Genomic DNA, 20,052 nt, shown 5'->3' with positions numbered 1-20,052 from the left:
TTATTGTTGCTGAGTGCTGTCTGACTACCAGAGACTATGTGGATAGCGTTTCTCCAAAACATTCTGTCTTCTGTTTGGCTCTTTAGGCTTCTTAAGGTCTCATTCACAAAAGACACACTTCTCCTATGCACACTATTTAGTGCCCTACATACTGGTTGCCATCATTAGGACAGAGCTGGAAAATGACCATAATTAGTAAATAATTTGCTAACTAATGACCACCTGAATAATAATCAGACCAGTTTAAAATTCTCTATATGAATGAATGAGTGTTTGTGTGTGTGAGAAAGAGCATTTCCACCTGGTAGGGCTCCAAGCAAGGCAGGCTGAGCTCCAGCTCCTCATCCACAGCATACAACTTCTCCATAAACAGGTCAACACCCCTCTGGGGGCGCAAGGAGCAAAGAGACTGAGAGGGAGGAGCAGGGGGGCCCATAGGTGCCGCTTCTACTCTCAAGTGCCTCAGAAGTTTGGCTTTCTAAGAAAGACAGTAGAAACTTAGAACTTTCTCAGGTACTCAACACTACTGCAGAAACATCCAGTATAAAATTTGACATTAATACAATATCTAAAGATGGTTAACACAAACCCACTACCGTTTGTGGAGTGTTGCTCTTTTCTTCATCGCACTCGGAAAGCTCTACCGGCGTGCGTGATCGAGCTCGTCTACTGACGCGCGGCGATGACGCGATGCTGTCCATGTCGCTCTCCAGGATGGTCTGCGAGCGACAAATCCACCAAATCCTTTAGAAATTCAACACTAAAAAGCATCGTGATAATATTATCGTGTTCAATAAGTGAGACTTGAACCTCCTCGGCGGTCTCATCTTCTTCATCCTCATCAGGATAGTACTCATCATCTGAAGAGTCCTCCTCATCCTCAAGGGGAATGTCGACGAATTGAGGCGGCTTGATACAAATAAAATTTAATTTAATGAATACATCTTTAGAGCCTATTAAGATCTAGGAGATGCAGAAAAATGAACGGCCATGCTCGAGTTACAATGATACCTTTAATTCTGTAGGTTTCTTTATGGGTGAAATGTTCCAGTTTGGAATTTCCTACAAGAAAAAACACATCAAGATTTAGATCAAACTTACATATATACCAAACGAACCAGAGAATGTCAAAATAAAGACAAAAAAAATGATATAAAACTCACCACGCCTTTCTCAACGACCTCTTTGAGCTTTGAACGTGTCATTTTGGGCTCCTGTATTAAAAGAATCATATATCGGATTTCATTATTACACACACAAAAACCCATTGGGTGAGGGCAGGGTTGATGGCTCTATTTTGTTAAATATGCCCCTCCGATTGTCGCCTGCAATCCACTAATCATCCCATAGTTCTAATAGCAAGAATATATCAGGTGCTTTGCACTGAGCCTAATTTCAACCGCAGTTTTCTACTCTCTCATGAGCATTTAAGTATTTTATGACACTTTGTTTTACGTCTTGATTTTAGAACCATATAGATATCAAATTAAACTGACACTGAGAGTGACGCAGACATGGGGAGACTGATATGTCAAACAAATCCACTGGCAAGATGTCGGACCAAGCTGTCTGTTTATTATCAGAGACAATCTTAAAGATTATTGTGAGCTGAATCTAATTAAAAGATATTCATATACCCATATTATTATGTATATATTGCTATGTATATACACCAGACACCATATATGAAAACAGCTATAGTTATAATTATTATACAAGCATAGATATACAGTGAACCCTCGATTTAATGGATTTCGGATTTAACTCTAGCTGGTGCACGTCTCTCTGTTGAGCGATGGCTTTTATTTTTTCTCAGGGTTCTAGTGCTTAGTTCTGCACCAGCGCTGCTCCGGTAGTCACCAGCAGAGCTTCAGATCTAGACTAATTTCTCTATTTATTTACACGTTGTACGTGACATATTTACTTATCTATTTACATTGTTGATCAGAAGTGCATTGGCACTTTTGTGGAACGTACAGTACAGGCCAAAAGTTTGGACACACCAGCCAAAAGTTTGGACACACCTTCTCTTCAATGTTTTTTCTTGATTATTTTTATTTTCTACGTTGTAGATTAATACTGAAGACATCCAAACTATGAAGAATTATGTAGTGAACCAAAAAGTGTTAAACAAACCAGAATATGTTTTATATTTTACCAACTCTACCTTTGCACAACCCAACTGATGGTCTCAAACACATTAAAAAAGCAACAAATTCCAAAAATTCACTCTAGACAAGGCACAAACATTCATTGAAAACCATTCCAGGTGGAAACCTAATAAAGCTGGTTGAGAAAATTTCAAAGAGTGTGCAAATCTGTCATTAAAGCAAAAGATGGCTACTTTGAAGAATCTAAAATATAAAACATATTCTGGTTTGTTTAACACTTTTTTGTTTACTACATAATTCCATATGTGTTCCTTCATAGTTTGGATGTCTTTAGTATTAATCTACAATGTAGAAAATTTAAAAAAATTAAGAAAAACCACAGGAATGAGAAGGTGTGTCCAAACTTTTGGCCTGTACTGTATGTTTTCGCACCCCTCGGGGAAAAAAACCTCGCCGTTTCGGACATTCGCATTTTACAGACCCGTGCTCCCCTCCTTTAGTCCGTTAAATCGAGGTTCCACTGTATTAGTTTACTGATGTTTATGCCAACTGCATTTCTTGCCTTGTACCTGTCTGTCTGTCTACCTATCTATCTATATGATGTGTCTTAAAAAATATCACATATTACATATACAGTATGTATTATTATTTATTACCTACAAGTATTATACAGTAATACGTACTTACTTTTTTCTAATATACCTTGAGCTTCTGTAATACTTGACTTTCCCTTTGGGATTAATAAAAAGACTAATCTATCTGTCCGCCTGTCCGTACATCTATCTAGCTATCTGTCTATCCGACTATCTATCGTCTGTCTGTCATCTGTCTCTCTCTCTCTCTCTATTTATCTCAACACAGGAAAAAAGGTAACTAATTTTACGCTGACCTGCCAATCATTCACACTGCTGTTTTAACTGGGCTGAAAAATCTGTGTAAATAAATGTGAGTAAAATTTAATCCAGATGCTTATTTATGAAGCCGCCAGATATAACCAGATTTACAGTAAATTATAAAGAAATATAAATAACACATACAAACATGGGCATGTCCTGGGTCTCCCGGATTGCTGCTTTCATCATCGCCACTACATGTTCGTTAGTAATCACCTCCTACAGATAAAACACACAGATGATCAGCGATTCCACCTTTATTTATCATCCTAACACTAACAGAACGATTGAGCTTGAGCTCAGCAGGACGTACGTGAATTATGCTGCGCACGTGGACCGAGGTCAGGTTGTGCTGTTTGGACTTCTTGGCTAAATCTCGGTCCAGCTGTCTGAACTCTTCCTCGCTGTTCTCATCTAGACTGGACTCTTGAGTAGAACTCCCGTCACTTAGCATCGTTTTATCCGTATTCGTTTGCGTCTCGTTCTTGAGTTTTCCTTCCTTCTTCCTTCTCAGCCGCTCCGGTTCCTCGACTGTGTCTTCATCTGAGGAGAAGCAGCGACAGAATTTATAAGTTAAACAGCTCGTGTGCTTTTGCACGAAGTTTGAAATCGAAGCAGCTAAAAAAAGGACGGACCCAGTGTGATGACCAATCCCAGCTCTGTGTCCGCCTCGGGGGGAAAGCGAGACGAATCGGGACTGCTGGAGTACTGCACAGTGTCATGTCCTCTTTCTGCATCACATGCACACAAAAGAGCAACGTTTATTTACTTATTTCTATCCTGGTCAGGGTCTGGTTCAACTAGAAAACATGAAAATATGATGCAGCTGTCTGTTCACTTTATTTGTGTGTCTGCCCAACATCAGTGCTGAGTATTTAATCAAGCTTCTTTATGCCGCACCTGCGTCCTGCCCATGATTCTTAAATCTGGGCGAGTGCCTCCTGGGAGACGACGTGTTCCGGTTACTTCTCGTGCTGGACGTAGAAATCCTCTTCACTGGACTGAGTTCCTGTGTGCTGCCAGCATGAGATCGTATCTCCCTCTTGGTCATCTTTACATGTGCAGGCTCTGGAGAGCCCAGCTTGCGTTTCACACCTGCTTTCATCTCTCGTCTGAGGGAATCCAAAAAGAACATGATGGACTGAGCTTGTTTCAATCATTACAATAATCTGAAAGTAATACGGCATGGTTAAGATAACACAAATAACATCTAATTCAATGTAAAGGTTTTCACAGTGGGGGCCTAATATTAGAGACCACTAGTGGACTTTATCAGGGCGGGATTAGAGCTGAAAACTGGACCAATGGATTAAGGTCTACTGGTCTGAGAACTCCTGTTTTCTCCAGAATCAAGCGAACGACGAAGCAGATGAGCACTGTTTACCAGAAGTGATGGCTCCAGGATGCACTGTAGGACCTGCAAACCTTCAGATGTCTTAGTGGGACAAATTCATATTTACAAAGCTGGTCCTAATGTTTGGTTTATCGGTGTAATCGGTATACTTTAGGGTGAAATTAAGGTACAATGTGACAGACGAGGAGGACAGAAGTACTGACTGACTGAAATGTAGAGCAGAGACGAACAGTTCGTGGTAATGCATTCCATAGTTCTGGTGCCAAAACGCTGAATGATCTGCCAACAATGGTCACTAATCTGAATTTTGGATCAGACAAAAGAACACTATCTGAAGACTTACGACAATGTGCAGGAGAATAGAAATGTAAAAGCTCTGTCAGTGCAGTTAAGACATTAAGACTATTATTACAAAATACTGTAACTTCCAAATTCTATCAACTTTTCACTTTATTCTGCATTTGTCCCACTTTCTTGAGTGTCCTGCAGGCTTCAAATTCTAAAATGTGTTTATGTTTAGAGAATACAATGAAGTTGATCGGTGAAAATATTAGAAATCCCTTCTTTCTATTCTTGTCTGTTAGATAAAGATGTAAAAAAAACAACTCACAGATCGTTCTTTTCATTGTATTTTACAAAATGTTCCAACTTTTCTGGAACATTACAAAGACTTCCCCTTACAAAGACTTGAACAGTCTATAATTTTTATGGAAGGTTTATTTTAACAGAGAGAGACAGAATATCAACAAAAAATCCAGAAAAAAAACATTAAACAAAGGTTATAAATTAATTTGTATTTAATTAAGGGAAATAAGTATTTGATCCCCTACCAACCAGCAAGAATTCTGACCCCCACAGACCGGTTATGTGCCCATGAGGCACACAAATTAGTCCTGTCCCTGTATAAAAGACTCCTGTCACAGAATCAGTTTCTTCCGTTCAAATCTCTCCACCACCATGGGCAAGACCAAAGAGCTATCAAAGGATGTCAGGGACAAGATTGTAGACCTGCACAAGGCTGGAATGGGCTACAAGACCATCAGCAAGAAGCTTGGTGAGAAAGAGATCACTGTTGGTGCGATCATTCGAAAATGGAAGAAATACAAGATCACAGTCAATCACCCTCACTCTGGAGCTCCATGCAAGATCTCACCTGGTGGGGTAAGAATGATTCTGAGAAAGGTGAGGTCAGTCCAGAATTACACGGGAGGAGCTCGTCAATGATCTCAAGGGAGCTGGGAGCACAGTCACCAAGAAAACCATTAGTAACACACTTCGCCGTAATGGATTGAGATCCTGCAGTGCCCGCAAAGTCCCTTTGCTCAAGAAGGCTCATGTACAGGCCCGTCTGAAGTCTGCCAATGAACACCTGAATGATTCAGAGAAAGCTTGGGAGAATGTGATATGGTCAGATGAGACCAAAATTGAGCTCTTTGGCATCAACTCCACTCGCCGTGTTTGGAGGCAGAGAAATGCCCGGTGGGGATGGTGTTCTTGGGGTCATATCCAGCATTTCTCTGCTCCCAGCTCCCTTGAGATCATTGACGAGCTCCTCCCGTGTAATTCTGGACTGACCTCACCTTTCTCAGAATCATTCTTACCCCACCAGGTGAGATCTTGCATGGAGCTCCAGAGTGAGGGCGATTGACTGTGATCTTGTATTTCTTCCATTTTCGAATGATCGCACCAACAGTGGTCTCTTTCTCACCAAGCTTCTTGCTGATGGTCTTGTAGCCCATTCCAGCCTTGTGCAGGTCTACAATCTTGTCCCTGACGTCCTTTGATAGCTCTTTGGTCTTGCCCATGGTGGTCGAGAGATTTGAACGGAAGAAACTGATTCTGTGACGGGAGTCTTTTATACAGGGACAGGACTAATTTGTGTGCTTCATGGGCACATAACCGGTCTGTGGGGGTCAGAATTCTTGCTGGTTGGTAGGGGATCAAATACTTATTTCCCTTAATTAAATACAAATTAATTTATAACCTTTATTTAATGTTTTTTTTCTGGATTTTTTGTTGATATTCTGTCTCTCTCTGTTAAAATAAACCTTCCATAAAAATTATAGACTGTTCATAGGGGATCAAATACTTATTTTCCCCACTGTATCATGTATCCTCTCTCGTTTTTGGCAAAAATAAGTTTGGAAAACCAACAATTCCAACAATAAACAGCTTTATAATATTATTATAATAGATCCATCCCTTCCACAGCTGACTGGGTTAGCTGTGAGATCTCCAACTCTAGTTGTGTCATCCAAGTCCACCAGTATTCACAATTATGCATGTACATTACACATTGTGCATAGAATTACCTTTCTGTGTCTTTTACCTTTATGTATATGTATATAAAATACATTTAGAGCACAACTGATAAATGTCAGTGTAGATCCCATAGACAACATGTCTTACAATGTAAACTGGCATATGCATTAGCCTGTGTGTTGCTACCAACCACAAATTAACAGGCTACAATGCAAAAGTCATATATAATAAGAGGTTAGACAGTAAAATGTGGTAAAAAATAAAGTGTAAACTATTTACCATCCAACTCAAGCCATTCAATCTAACCTAGCTCAGCAGCTAACATGTACAGCAGCACAGTAAACAACAGCTAGCTCGCTACACTGTTCTACCTTATAGCTTTGTTCAAACTGTCATCTTTATCTTTATCAGTATATAAACGCTGTTCACCCATGTATTCATTTATTTATTTATCTATTATAATTAATACACCGCTCACCGTTAAGTTGGTGTTCATAGCCATCAGTAGTTAGCTAGATAGCTTCTGAATTAACCGACTCCATAACAAACAGCCGATTGGCGCGTGTACATGCAGTTCCTTAACAACAGCGCCCCCTGTAGGCTAGTGTACACATCTGCCCGCAACGATTTATTTATTTATTTATTTATTTATTTATTTTGACTAAATAAAGTTAAATCAAGTCAGGAATTAAACATTAGGGGGATAAAATATCCAAGGATGGAAGTGGGGTTCTGCCATTCTAAAACCTTCCTGCCATATATCAACAACTGATGGGAACACTGACGGATCCTAAAATCTAGTGAGTTCAATATTAGTATTATTATTTTTACATCAGTATATCAAACATATTCTATATTATAATTACAGCATTGCGTCCAGAGCACTATTTTAAACTATTTCATAACACTGTAGAGAACTGTTGTGCTTATTTATGTAATATCTGCAATAAATTGAATTACCGTCAAAATCCAGATTTTCCTTTAGGATTACATACTAATATCATTTTAATACATTCTTAAACTTTTAACAGGTAATTTAAAGTGACTCTTCTAATAAAATTACTCAGGTCCCACCGAGATTTGAACTCGGATCGCTGGATTCAGAGTCCAGAGTGCTAACCATTACACCATGGAACCGTAATACGGCTGCTTCCTAACAAAGTACTGAGCCCCAGAGTTAATAATTAGCCATTTAAAACAAAACAAAGCCAACAGTGAAGAAAATTAGAAGTTTTAGGCAGTAACCTTAGCTAAACATTGCCTACCAAGTATCAAAACGTTGCACTGAGTTAAGTTTAGAACCCAGTTGGCCGGTAGACGGCGCTGTAAACAATGATTTAACTTGTGGGATTTGATAAGTGGAACACTATTCTCTTCTCAGCATTGATAACAGCGTTTTTACCTAAATATAGCCAGGTCCCACCGAGATTTGAACTCAGATCACTGGATTCAAAGTCAAAAAGTGTTTTTTATTGAAGGATTGAGCACAAAGGTTAATAATTAGACCATTAGCTCCACATGTTTTGTATGTAGTGTTTATGGTGTTTAAGCTGGATGGATAGATGGAAGTTAACATGTAATCTAAGGTGACTCTTAAGTTTACTTGCTGCTGTTGGCTTATAAAGTTCTACTGAACAAAATGGCTCGTATTTTGGCACTGATATCCCTTCCTGAATTGTGATCTGCTTGGTTGATGCTACTATCACAAACAATCGCGGTCTACACGGCACAAGCGCCCTAATGCTACCATCCTGAAAGTGCTCATGTTTCTAACCTTGGAACTCACACCGGCCCCCAAATAAAAGCAGTCAGGTCCCACCGAGATTTGAACTCGGATCGCTGGATTCAGAGTCCAGAGTGCTAACCATTACACCATGGAACCCTGACGGTACAGGGCTAATAAAGCCAAAAAGAAAAATACACACAACTTCGGGCTTTACAGTTTTACATTTGCACAACAGTAAGTGCATTTCTCAAAACAATTAGTACAAACTGCAAAACCTAGTTGATAACCTGCAAGAGCGTGTCACTTGCTCAAAATGGAGAGTTCATTCCTCAAAAGCAAGTATTCATGTCAATGAAAGTGTCAGTGTCATCAAAATAAAAAGTCCTGACACCAGTGTTTATGAACAAGATAGTCAAATGGCTTTGTCATGTTTTCATTATGACAGTTCACTCTGTAAGTGTTTTCCAATGCAAAAAAGTCAGATCATGGTGACACTACCTGAAAATGCTCAAGACAGCACTATACACTATTAGCACAACCATTTGAAATCTACAGTTAAGTTACACATTACTGTATTTAGTGAGGTAAATGTTCACAGCATTGTGCTAAAGCAAAGTACAAATTTATTTACAACAAACATAAGAAACACCCTTTGGGTAGAGCTGTGCACAACTGTAAACAATATTGCAGTACATATTGGAACTGAATTGGAACATACAACATGCTGATTTTGACAACTTAATCATTTAATACTTAAATAAAACAAGAAACGAGAACAAAACACGTCAGTTTGGACTTTAGTCCATTAATATAACTTGAAGGTTTACCAAGAGGTTTAGGCAGAAAATAAAACGATTTTTTTGTTGAACATTGCCACTGATTTATAAAGTACAATCCCACCCAAGTATCAAAATCACAACAAAGTATTTCACTGTTGGAAAACTGCAGTGAGTTGAGTTTAGGACCCAGTTGGCCGGTAGATGGCGCTGTAAACAAGGATTTGCCATTTGGCTTTATAATTTAAGGTTTTCACAGTTTTCCAACAGTGAAATACTTTGTTGTGATTTTGATACTTGCCAATTTCACTGTTTATTCAAATATTGAAAAGTCTTTTTGTATTTTTGCACCTTATTTACTTTTTAGGCTAATGTACAACATGTCACTACCTCATGAACCATTGTACCATCTATTCACCATCATGTACTAACACTTGTCTTTAGTCCTGTCTTCTAATGACTTGTTTAGATTAGGGATAATTAGGAATATCTTTTGTAGTTATTTATTATAGGATTTTTTGTATTTATTGTTGTACTTACACTGTTTTGTATTTACACTGTTTTGTCTTGCACTTTTTGTACCGTGTTACACCGTGATCCTAGAGGAACGCGGTTTCGTTTCAATATGTACTTGTATGTAGCTGAAATGACAATAAAACCTCTCTGACTCTGACTCTGACTCTGAGGTGAAGCAGTCATGTACTGTTTAGAAACACTATTCTCTACTCAGCATTGACAACAGTGTTTTTACTTATCCGAAAATCCGAAAAGAAAACTCGTTCAACTGTTGGAAAACTGCACAGACTTAAGTTTAAGACCAAGTTGGTCGGTAGATGGCCCTCTAAACAATAATTTGCCTTTTTGTGTTCTAATTTGGCATAGAGCAGTCATATGTGGAACACTATTCTCTTCTCAGCATTGATAACAGTGTTTTTACTTAAATAAAACCAGGTTCCACCGAGATTTGAACTCGGATCACTGGATTCAAAGTCCAGAGTGCTAACCATTACACCATGGAACCCTGCCTTGCAAAGACTAAATAATATATAACAAAAAATAAATAATAAATAACTAAAATGCCCACCCAACATCAGACTTTACTTCAACATATCAGATTTTGTAAACCTACGCGATTCATATAATTCGGAGGTAATTTTAAAGTTTAAAGCAGTAAATAAAACTAGTTTAAGCTGAACATTGTCTATCAAGTATCAGAATACAAGGATTTGCCATTTGTCTTCATATTTTGGGATGGAGCAGTCATTTGTGAGACACTATTCTCTTCTCAAAATTGCAACAAAATGTTCCACTATTGGAAAATGTTGGAAACAAGGATTTAGATGCCACTGTAAACAAGGATTTGCCATTATATTTTGGGATGGAGCAGTCATTTGTGAGACACTATTCTCTTCTCAGCATTGACAACGGTGTTTTTCGTTAAATAAAGCCAGGTTTCACCGAGATTTGACCTCTGATCGCTGGATTTAAAGTCCAGAGTTCTAACCATTAAACCACAGAGGAAGTGTTTGACGATGAAGAATCGAGCATAAAAGTTAGTAATTACACAATTAGCTCCAAAAGGGATTGAGGCCCGTACGGGGGAACGAACCCGCGAACTTGGCGTTATTAGCACCACGCTCTAACCAACTGAGCTATTACATATTTAAGCAATAGAACACGAGAGGGAGTGTGTTATCGCGAATAACATCACAGCTGTGATTTGGTCGCAGGCACGAGCCAAAGGCGAGTGCCGTAGATCATCACAATCAACATTAATACGTAAATAAAGCGAAAACGCAAAATAAATCTCGCCAGTTCAAACTTTAGCCAACTACTAGAGGTCCAGTTTTACATTGTAAAGTTTATACATGACCTATTCCCACCCAGTCCTATCAACCCCCCCCCCCCCTTACACACTCACTTTTGTAAACAGATTTTTGAATGTAGAATAAAAAATTACCTTGCGTATCAACATCATTTATACGACTTGCTTTATATTTATAATTTTCCTGGCACATCTTTAAAAAACAAGGAATAGACACTTTTATATGTATCTTTAAGTAATCAGAGAAACCCAGTATCAAACCTTTCTGGACTTTGAGTCAAATACTATTCTTCTTAAGAGGGTAAAATTAACCTTTTAAGTGTTAACATTACAGCTATTAATAAGAGTGCAAAAATGCATTTACAAAAATATAAGCTTAATCATTTAGAATAATTGTAGGATTAGTAGAATGTGAAGCTTTTAATTTAGAATAGATTTTATCTTCAGATTATTAGAATATTAGTCAAATAAATAACTCAAACATCCATAGTTTGGTAGCATTTTACTTCCTATAAAAGAAATGACATTTTGTATGACATAGTAAAAGTGTTTCAGATATTTCAGCAGTAAATATAAAAAACGTACTCGACCCTTCTCTCAAAGCAGAGTCACATTTACGACAGACAATGTGAATTTTAAACGTACACAACGGCATGTCTGCTCACTGTGCCACGGTACGCCGAGCATCGTCAGAAAAATGTCCATGTGAGAGTAAACACACAGCTATGCTTTTCATCGTTTCCATCGTGATACTTTGTCATAGCTGGCGTTTCTTACAAAAACGAGGCCAGAGTTCATTTCATTTAAACGCCAACACTTTTGAGATACAGATCGTACAACCCAAACTGTGAATAAAAATGTAATGAGAAATCTTTACTGACAAACAGGAGCAAAGGTTTATTCTGCTAGCAAAAGCTTCTGGATGTTGAACCACTGTTCAAGGACGTCTTACAAATTGGATTTTATGTATAAATTCAAGAGCAATAAAACGTATTGCAGTTCAAAATGATTATTTTCAGTTTACAAAGTTGAAGAAGGTCAATGTTGAGTGAAATCGCTGGATTAACTCTAAATCCTCACAGTTTTAATGGACTCTGTTAGGACCCAACATTTCAAAACTCAGCCATAACATTAAAACCACCTCCTTGTTTCTACACTCACTGTCCATTTTATCAGTTCCACTTACCATATAGAAGCACTTTGTAGTTCTACAATTACTGACTGTAGTTTATCTGTTTCTCTACATGCTTTGTTACCCCCTTTCATGCTGTTCTTCAATGGTCAGGACCCCCACAGGACCACCACAGAGGTATTATTTAGGTGGTGGATGATTCTGAGCACTGCAGTGACACTGACATGGTGCTGGTGTGTTAGTGTGTGTTGTGCTGGTATAAGTGGATCAGACACAGCAGCGCTGATGGAGTTTTTAAACACCTCAGTGTCACTGCTGGACTGAGAGTAGTCCACCAAACAAAAAAATATCCAATATCATAACACACACTAACACACCACCACCATGTCAGTGTCACTGCAGTGCTGAGAATCATCCACCACCTAAATAATACCTGCTCTGTGGTGGTCCTGTGGGGGTCCTGACCATTGAAGAACAGGGTGAAAGGGGGCTTACAAAGTCTGTAGAGAAACAGATGGACTACAGTCTGTGATTGTAGAACTACAGTGCTTCTATATGGTGATTATGGCTTTGTCTCACAGGAGCATAGTCAACTTCTGCTACAAAGTGGAAAGCATGTGATTTATTTTATATGATATATTTTTTTCTGTTAGCAGGGGGGAACATACTTTAGTTCATATAGCACACATATGTGTGTATGGCCACCTGGTACCCAGGTATTTCAAACAGTGGTGGTCACAGTGTCCATCAGCTCAGTTTGTCCATCAGTACAAACGCCGGAGTTCAACTCTAACGACATCGCGTATAGAAACGAGCGCAGAAGTCCAGGCAGCAGTGGTGATGGTGCACGACTGCAGTCAATTCACTCGCTGCTCCTGGTCTCTCCCAGCAGCCAGTAGGTCCTCATTTTGCCTTTGCCCTTCATCTCCACGTCTCCTCTCAGCTCGAGCTGGAAACAGTTGAAATCCTGCAGGACGTCATACGTGGCCGACGATACGTGGATCTTCAGGGCTGCCGGGACAAAACAAATCAATACTAAACTGTCATACATACTTGTTGTAAGGGTGGCACTGTGGTACGGTGGGTAGTATGGGTGGGTATTTTGCACTGCTCAAGAGTCCAGGTCTGATTTTTGTCTGTGGTCACTGTCTGTTAAGAAGGTGCAGTGTTCTTCCTGTGTAACACCCCCCCAAAACATGCCAGTATGTGAACTGGCTGTGCTTAATTGCCCCTTGGTGTAAATCAGGGTAGTGCATGATGCCCAGAGCTGGACTGGCAACTTGCTTTGCACCCAGTGTTTCTAGATAAACTTATATTCCATATGGTGTAGCATATGTTTAACATTTCACAGCATTTCCGGTCTTAATTTGCCCTGTCCCAATTTTTTTTAAATGTGTTGCATGCGTCAAATCAAGAATTAGAATATTTATTTAATAAAATCAATAAATGCATCATTTCTTTGTAAACGACAGCATACAGTATTTTAAATTAAAATTTTACCTGCTGTCCAAACTTCTTTGTAATTGGGTTTGTACATCTATGAGTTTTTGTTAAGCTGATTTAATAACAACCAGCTTTTATAATCTTTTATAGTCTTTATTTTATTTGCTGCTGAACACTGATGGTGAGATTTACTGCAGTAAATAACTTACGCATGCCGTTCGACTCCATGCGTGATGACGTGTTCACCGTGTCTCCAAATAAACAGTATCGAGGCATCTTTAACCCCACAACACCAGCACATACAGGTCCTGAAACCACACACAAGAACATTTATTTAGCAGAGAATTAATTTAGCATGTTACATTCATGGTTCTGTACAAATAACCGTACAGATTTCAGATCAGAGTAAAGGTACAACACATCATTTACAAATGATATTGTATTTAACATCTATTAGTAATTATTGTTTAATTATTAGTATTTAATTATTATTGTATAATTATTTATTATTGTCAACGACTATTTAGTATTATTTAATTATGCATTATTTTTAACAATTATTTATGTATTATTTAATGATTTATATTCTTTAATATTTTAATAAACAATATGTAATAATATAATATTTAACTTAAATGTTAAAAGTAATCTAATATTTAACATTTGTTATTTAATTGTATATTTTGTATTATTTAGTACTTATTTTATTATTATTTTATTGATTATTCATATTTATTATTTTAATATGTAATCATATAATATTCAACTTTGTTCAGTATTATATAATATTTATTTCTTAATCATTTATTGTTACTATTATTTATTAATTATAATGTAATTAGTTATTATTATTTTGTATTATTTAATTTTTTATTACTGTTGAATATTTTAATATATATAATTTATTTTTTATTTGTTATTATTAAATTTTTTATAACTGTTGAATATTTTAATATATAATTAAATAATATTTAACCTCAGAATAATCGTCCCTGTTATTCATTTTACTGTTCCTGCATTTGTCACACGGCATGATTTTAGATCATCAAACAAAACATGGTATTACACTAAGTAAACTTAAATAAAAGTGTAACACATCTGTCTATCTAGGAAACAAAGTTATCCAACACCCATATCACCCCCAATTTTATAAGTGGTAGCTCTACATTGAGCTGCAATGGCTGCAAGTATTTAACATCACTGTGAAGAAATTTAAGCTAATCCAACGTTTAGAAGATTCTAAATAAGTTAACATTTTGATTTGTCAGACCAAAGGACTCTCTGTGTTGGGGATAATATAGATAAATCAGTCCTTTATCATTTTGCAATCTTAAAATCACTGAAAATCAACATCAGCTGTAGAACTTGTGTTCAGTCGTGTTCGGTGCTAGCGCCCAGCTCACCGCTGTGGATGCCGATGCGCAGTTTCAGTTGCTGGTCTGGTCGGTGGCGGATCTTGAACGTTTTGACAGCTTCTAGAAGGGCGAGGGACATGCGGGCAATTTCACACACGTGTTGCTTCCCATTACGCACCGGCAGGCCGGACACGACCATGTAGGCGTCGCCAATCGTCTCCACCTAACAGAAACCAAACAGAAGGAGGTACGGAGTACAACATGTGAAGGAGACGGTGTAGTCATAACAGGAAGGAATAACTGGCTGGTGAACACGACTCTGCAATAAATCAATTATATAAAGGAAAAGATATGCTTCCAATATTGCAACAACAGTTTAGGGAAGGCCCCTTCCTTTTCTTTTCTTGCATGAAGCCGTGACCTTAGCCCCACTCAACAGCTTTGAACTGGATGAACTGGAACACTCTTGACCACAATCAGTGCCCAGCCATACAAATGCCCTTTTAACTGAATGGGCACAAATTCCCATACACAGATTTACTTTCAGCTGTTGTTCTAGCCGAAAAGATCACACGGACGTCACTGTTTTACTACCTTTGGTTTTTGATATTTGATTTGGATGTGGGCGGCACGGTGGCTCGGTGGGTAGCCTGTCGCCTCACAGCAAGAAGGTCCTGGGTTCGATCCCCAGGTGGGGCGGTCCGGGTCCTTTCTGTGTAGAGTTTGCATGTTCTCCCCGTGTCTGCATGGGTTTCCTCCGGGAGCTCCGGTTTCCTCCCACAGTCCAAAGACAGGCAGTCAGGTTAATTGGAGACACTGAATTGCCGAATGGGTGTGTGTGTGTGTGTGTGTGTGTGTGTGTGTGTCGGCCCTGCGATGGACTGGCACCCTGTGCAGGGTGTTATTGTGTGCCTTGCGCCCATTGAAAAGCTGGGATAGGCTCCAGTACCCCCCCACGACCCTGATCGGATAAGCGGTTAAGAAAGTGAGTGAGTCAGTGTTTTGGATGTTCAACAAGCCTATGGTCAGGTGTCCAAATACTTTTGGCCATACAGTGACATACAGTGACAATAAAAACTGATTTGGAGTTTTAGGGTTACCTTGTAAACGTCAAAGTTGTCAATAATAGCGTCAAAACAAGTGTAGAGGTCGTTGAGGAGGGTCACAACCTATAAAACAACAATGTACATTTACATTACATTTATTTACTGCTTTTTATGCCCCAGATGAAACACAAGCTGCTCTGGCGACACGGTGCAACATGGGAAATAACTGAGTAATAATAATAAGACACTATAATGATCAGGATTGTCTGTAATTTTTCCAGTATTTACACTGTAGACCAACATTATTACAACAACACAAAAACTAAACCATCAGGATGTTTTAAAACCCTGATTATTGAACACAGTAGCACTGTGGGTGTAATAACGCGTGTGGTTTACCTGCATCGGCGTGCTCTCAGCGGATAACGCGGTAAAACCTACGATGTCGCTGAAGTAGATGGTGACGGAGTCGAAGGCCTCGGCCTGAACCGTCTCTCCTCTCTTCAGCTGCTCTGCTACTGAGCTGCAGGAGAAAACAGATTATAAACGTTTAACAAACACACATTTAACTGTAACTGTTATTGCCTCAAGACAACATTTTGTAGCCGGATGTGCACTGATGAACGGTGCAATGTGATACCAACACACATCCTACACAGAGGCCATTATTTTGTTAACACAGTGTTGATAACATAAAGCATGTACTAGGCTTTATTATTATTATTATTATTATTATTATTATCATTATTGTTATTATTATTATTATTATCACCATCATCATAGTTATTATTTTTATTTTTATCATTATTTTTATCATTATTATTATTGTTGTTATAATTATTATTACCATCATCATCATAGTTATTATTATTTTTATTATTTTTATTATTATTATCATTTCTCTCCTTATTACCATCATAATCATAATTATCATTTTTATTTATATTACTACTATTATTTTTTATTATAATTTTTATTTACACCATCATAATCATCATTGTTATTATTATTTTTATTATTATTTTATTTTATTTCATTTTTATCATTATCACCATCCTCATCATCTTTATCATAAATCATTATTATCATAATCATTATTATTATTATTATTTAAGGTTAATATATTTAATGTTAATAAATTAATTAGAAAAAGGAAAGACAATGTGACTGAGTAATTTTGAAGTGATTTAAAAAAAATGTCCTACTATACTGCTAAATTCTAACATTATTAAATCACTGCATGTTGCATAACAAGCGAGAGATAGAAAGAGAGAGAGAGAGAGAGAGAGAGAGAGAGAGAGAGAGCTGTTCTGTTGAAACTACAAACTTAAGATTTTAGCATTTTGTATCTCATACTTTAATAGAACTCAGCAGACCTCTGAAACTGTGTAAAGTAAGTCGTACAGACAACAAAATTCTGAGTGTGTGATATATCATATGTGGACTAACTGTGGCAGTATCTGATAAAGAAGCGCTTCGGCCTTGCGTTTCTCCTCCAGGTAAGCCTGGGTCCTTTCCTCCACCAGCTCCTCCAGATTGTTAGCGTACTGCTCCATCCGAGAGAGCAGGTTGTCCAGGATGTCCCGGCTGTGCTCCCTACAACGGCACATCAAATCACAGACTTAAGCTCCCTTAAACAGCAATATAAAGATATAAAAAATGATGATGGCATTCACATGTGCTAACAGTAAAATCTAAAGCAGTTTGAAAGAATTTGCTATTAAAAATGGGATAAACCGCCCAAATCCAGGTATGCAAAACTTAAGAGACGTATACAAGAGACTTACATTTATAATTGCTGGCAAGGGGCGTCTACAAAGTATTGAATTAAGTGTGTAATTACTTTTGTGAATAAGATCCTTCATTTTAAAAGTTTTAATTAACGATTTTACATCATCGTTATATGTAATTAGTAAAGATTGATGGCTAACAATGCAAATTTTACTGTAACAACCAATACTGTGCAAAAAGTCGAGGGGTCTGAATACTTTGTAGGACAATGAGCCTGTTGTAGGAGCGAATGAAAGCATCACCTGTTCTGTTTGCGCAGCAGGACTTTGATATGGCTGAACTCCGGCCTCTCTGAAGGTTCCTCAGCCCAGCAGCGCTCCATCAGCAGCCCCAGCTCCTCGCTGTGAGCCTGAGGGTTAACAGCCGGGCGCAGGTACGGCCATTCGCCCAGGGCCACGCGGTTCACTATCTCTACACACACAGGCAGACAGAAAGCAGAGTCAAAATAACCCCATTACCCCTCGTTTCCTGCCTCTCTGTACTGGTGATATTTAAATGGACAAAAATAATAACTGGCTTTTCTCCCACAATGGAAGAGAAAAGAACAAAACGACCGCCCAGGTCCTGTTCCCAGGAATACGATTCACTTATAGTAGATTATATACTACTACTTACGTATTATTAGTGACCATCTATATTTAAAAAAAACACAATTTTCAGAACACAATGAATACAGGCAAAAGTCAGTATTTTTTGGGACATCCCTGGGCACTAAGAACATTGTGAACTTTTGGGAAGTAATCTTCTGGGATTTAATACCAGGCTTTTTTTTTCAGCACCTCCCAGAGTTCTTCTTTAGATTTAAGGTCTCTGCATACGTACAGAAGCTCTTTCAGTACTTTTGGTATACTGTTTAATGTATACTATGTATTCGGACACACTACCCGCTCCTGCGTACTGTTCAGTATGAAAGTAGCGATTTCGGACGCAGCCGATGATCACAGTTGAGACGCTGCTCAAAATCCATGTTTGTTTTCATGCCACGCCTCTTTTTTTTACCGACCAATCACAGGCTTGTCGTGGAGCGTCCTCGTGCGCGGAGTTGACCCAGCTTCCACGTGCGCGACAAGGCGAGCGAAGCCTCTGCGCGACGCCTGGGGTTGTTCGCTTTCCCGCAATTACGTCACATTGATTGCCGAAGCCAGGCGAACGTCATCTCCGCGTGAAGTACGCTGAATTATTTATTTCTCTGTATAATATTCAGGTCTGGACTGTGGAGATGCATGTACATGAGAAGCAGCGAAACCACTTTTGTGCCGGTGTTGCCGTTGTATCCGATTTTTGTGCCACCTGATTGAACTTGGACCCAGTTTGCCGCTGACCTTTCCAAAGCTCCTCCAGTGAGACGAACTGTTTGATATGAGGCCGTAAAAGCGACTCAGGCCGTCTGAACAAAGCTTAACGTGACTTATTGTACTAAAACAGCGAGTGAGGAATTTGATTAGTAGAGGAACTTATGTAGATATGTATGCAGTAATAATGAAGAGAAGTTTAGTGCTCCTCGTTAAACCACGTTAAGCTTTATTTTGAACCAGAAACGTTTTAGACTCTGGGAGAAGCTGATTCTGATTCTCAGCGTTTCTCAGAACCTCGAGCTGTAACACAAGTTTAAAAGTGAAACAGGGAGGAAAATCCAGATAAACACAGATACATGTGGAGCTGTAACCCTGGATCTGACGCTTATTCCACACTAATGCAGATTCATCTCATAGTCACACTTTGATGGGTGATGTCTATAGTTATTTCAACAAGATGATGCCAGGACTCATCCTGCAAGTGATACAAGAGCAGAGCTTCAAAGCTAGATACAGAGTGCATGTGCTTGGCTGACCTGCCTGCAGTCCAGATCTGTTTCCTGCTAAAAATGCACAATGCATCATGAAAACGAGAATCAGACAGCGGCGACCGCAGACTGTTGAGCAGCTGAAGTCTGGTACTGAGCAATAACGGAGAATATGGTGCTTATATAGAAATCTTAATCATGATTCATCTTTTTACTGCATTGTGGAACAAAATGTTCCAACTTTTATGGAACTGGGTTTGTACATTTTTATTATTGGAACCCTGCTGTTCAGTCCTATACAAGAAATCGAGACGTTAATTGTCCTCCTCCGGTCTCATTTAATTCGGTTTTATATTCTTTAAAGAACACAATAACAACATCCTTTTTTCAGTGTTATTAGGGCAGGATGAAATGTTTGAATAGTGTCATTTTATCACCACGTGTCTTTTCATTTCATTCGCCCTCGATTCCTGCTTCCTTTGACAAACCCGAATGCGCTTTCACACATTTATAAATGTAACTGGATTTAATGGGAGAGGAAGTAGCAGTGAAACT

At 38.5% G+C, this 20,052-nt stretch overlaps 2 protein-coding genes and 3 non-coding genes across 5 annotated transcripts in view; all 5 read right to left on the bottom strand.

Moving 5' to 3' along the window:
- gon4lb (gon-4 like b) overlaps positions 1-7,175 on the bottom strand; it is a 32,096-nt gene extending 24,921 nt beyond the window's left edge. Inside the window, 10 exon segments of the mRNA XM_062992423.1 lie at positions 302-478; positions 597-719; positions 811-909; positions 1,012-1,062; positions 1,164-1,214; positions 3,149-3,223; positions 3,318-3,547; positions 3,640-3,735; positions 3,905-4,116; positions 7,099-7,175. Coding sequence (XP_062848493.1) covers positions 302-478; positions 597-719; positions 811-909; positions 1,012-1,062; positions 1,164-1,214; positions 3,149-3,223; positions 3,318-3,547; positions 3,640-3,735; positions 3,905-4,109 — 1,107 coding nt within the window. The 5' untranslated portion in view covers positions 4,110-4,116; positions 7,099-7,175.
- A 510-nt stretch (positions 7,176-7,685) lies between these two features.
- Positions 7,686-7,757, bottom strand: trnaq-cug (transfer RNA glutamine (anticodon CUG)). Its single transcript has one exon. It is a non-coding gene; the product is annotated as a tRNA-Gln (tRNA).
- Positions 7,758-8,430: 673 nt separating this feature from the next.
- Positions 8,431-8,502, bottom strand: trnaq-cug (transfer RNA glutamine (anticodon CUG)). Its single transcript has one exon. It is a non-coding gene; the product is annotated as a tRNA-Gln (tRNA).
- Positions 8,503-10,071: 1,569 nt separating this feature from the next.
- On the bottom strand, positions 10,072-10,143 carry trnaq-uug (transfer RNA glutamine (anticodon UUG)). Its single transcript has one exon. It is a non-coding gene; the product is annotated as a tRNA-Gln (tRNA).
- Positions 10,144-12,632: 2,489 nt separating this feature from the next.
- The window catches only part of npr1b (natriuretic peptide receptor 1b), a 48,378-nt gene continuing 40,958 nt past the window's right edge, over positions 12,633-20,052 (bottom strand). Inside the window, exons 15-21 of the mRNA XM_062991559.1 lie at positions 17,957-18,125; positions 17,373-17,519; positions 16,323-16,446; positions 15,978-16,046; positions 14,926-15,100; positions 13,732-13,830; positions 12,633-13,090 (exon numbers count right to left, since the gene is read on the bottom strand). Of these exons, the coding sequence (XP_062847629.1) occupies positions 12,942-13,090; positions 13,732-13,830; positions 14,926-15,100; positions 15,978-16,046; positions 16,323-16,446; positions 17,373-17,519; positions 17,957-18,125 (932 nt within the window). The 3' untranslated portion in view covers positions 12,633-12,941. The remainder of the gene's footprint in view (positions 13,091-13,731; positions 13,831-14,925; positions 15,101-15,977; positions 16,047-16,322; positions 16,447-17,372; positions 17,520-17,956; positions 18,126-20,052) is intronic.

Source organism: Trichomycterus rosablanca, chromosome 3, assembly GCF_030014385.1.
Source record: "Trichomycterus rosablanca isolate fTriRos1 chromosome 3, fTriRos1.hap1, whole genome shotgun sequence".
Lineage (NCBI taxonomy): Eukaryota > Metazoa > Chordata > Actinopteri > Siluriformes > Trichomycteridae > Trichomycterus > Trichomycterus rosablanca.
Note: the sequence above shows the minus strand (reverse complement) of the source record. Positions and strands in the feature narration are given on the sequence as shown.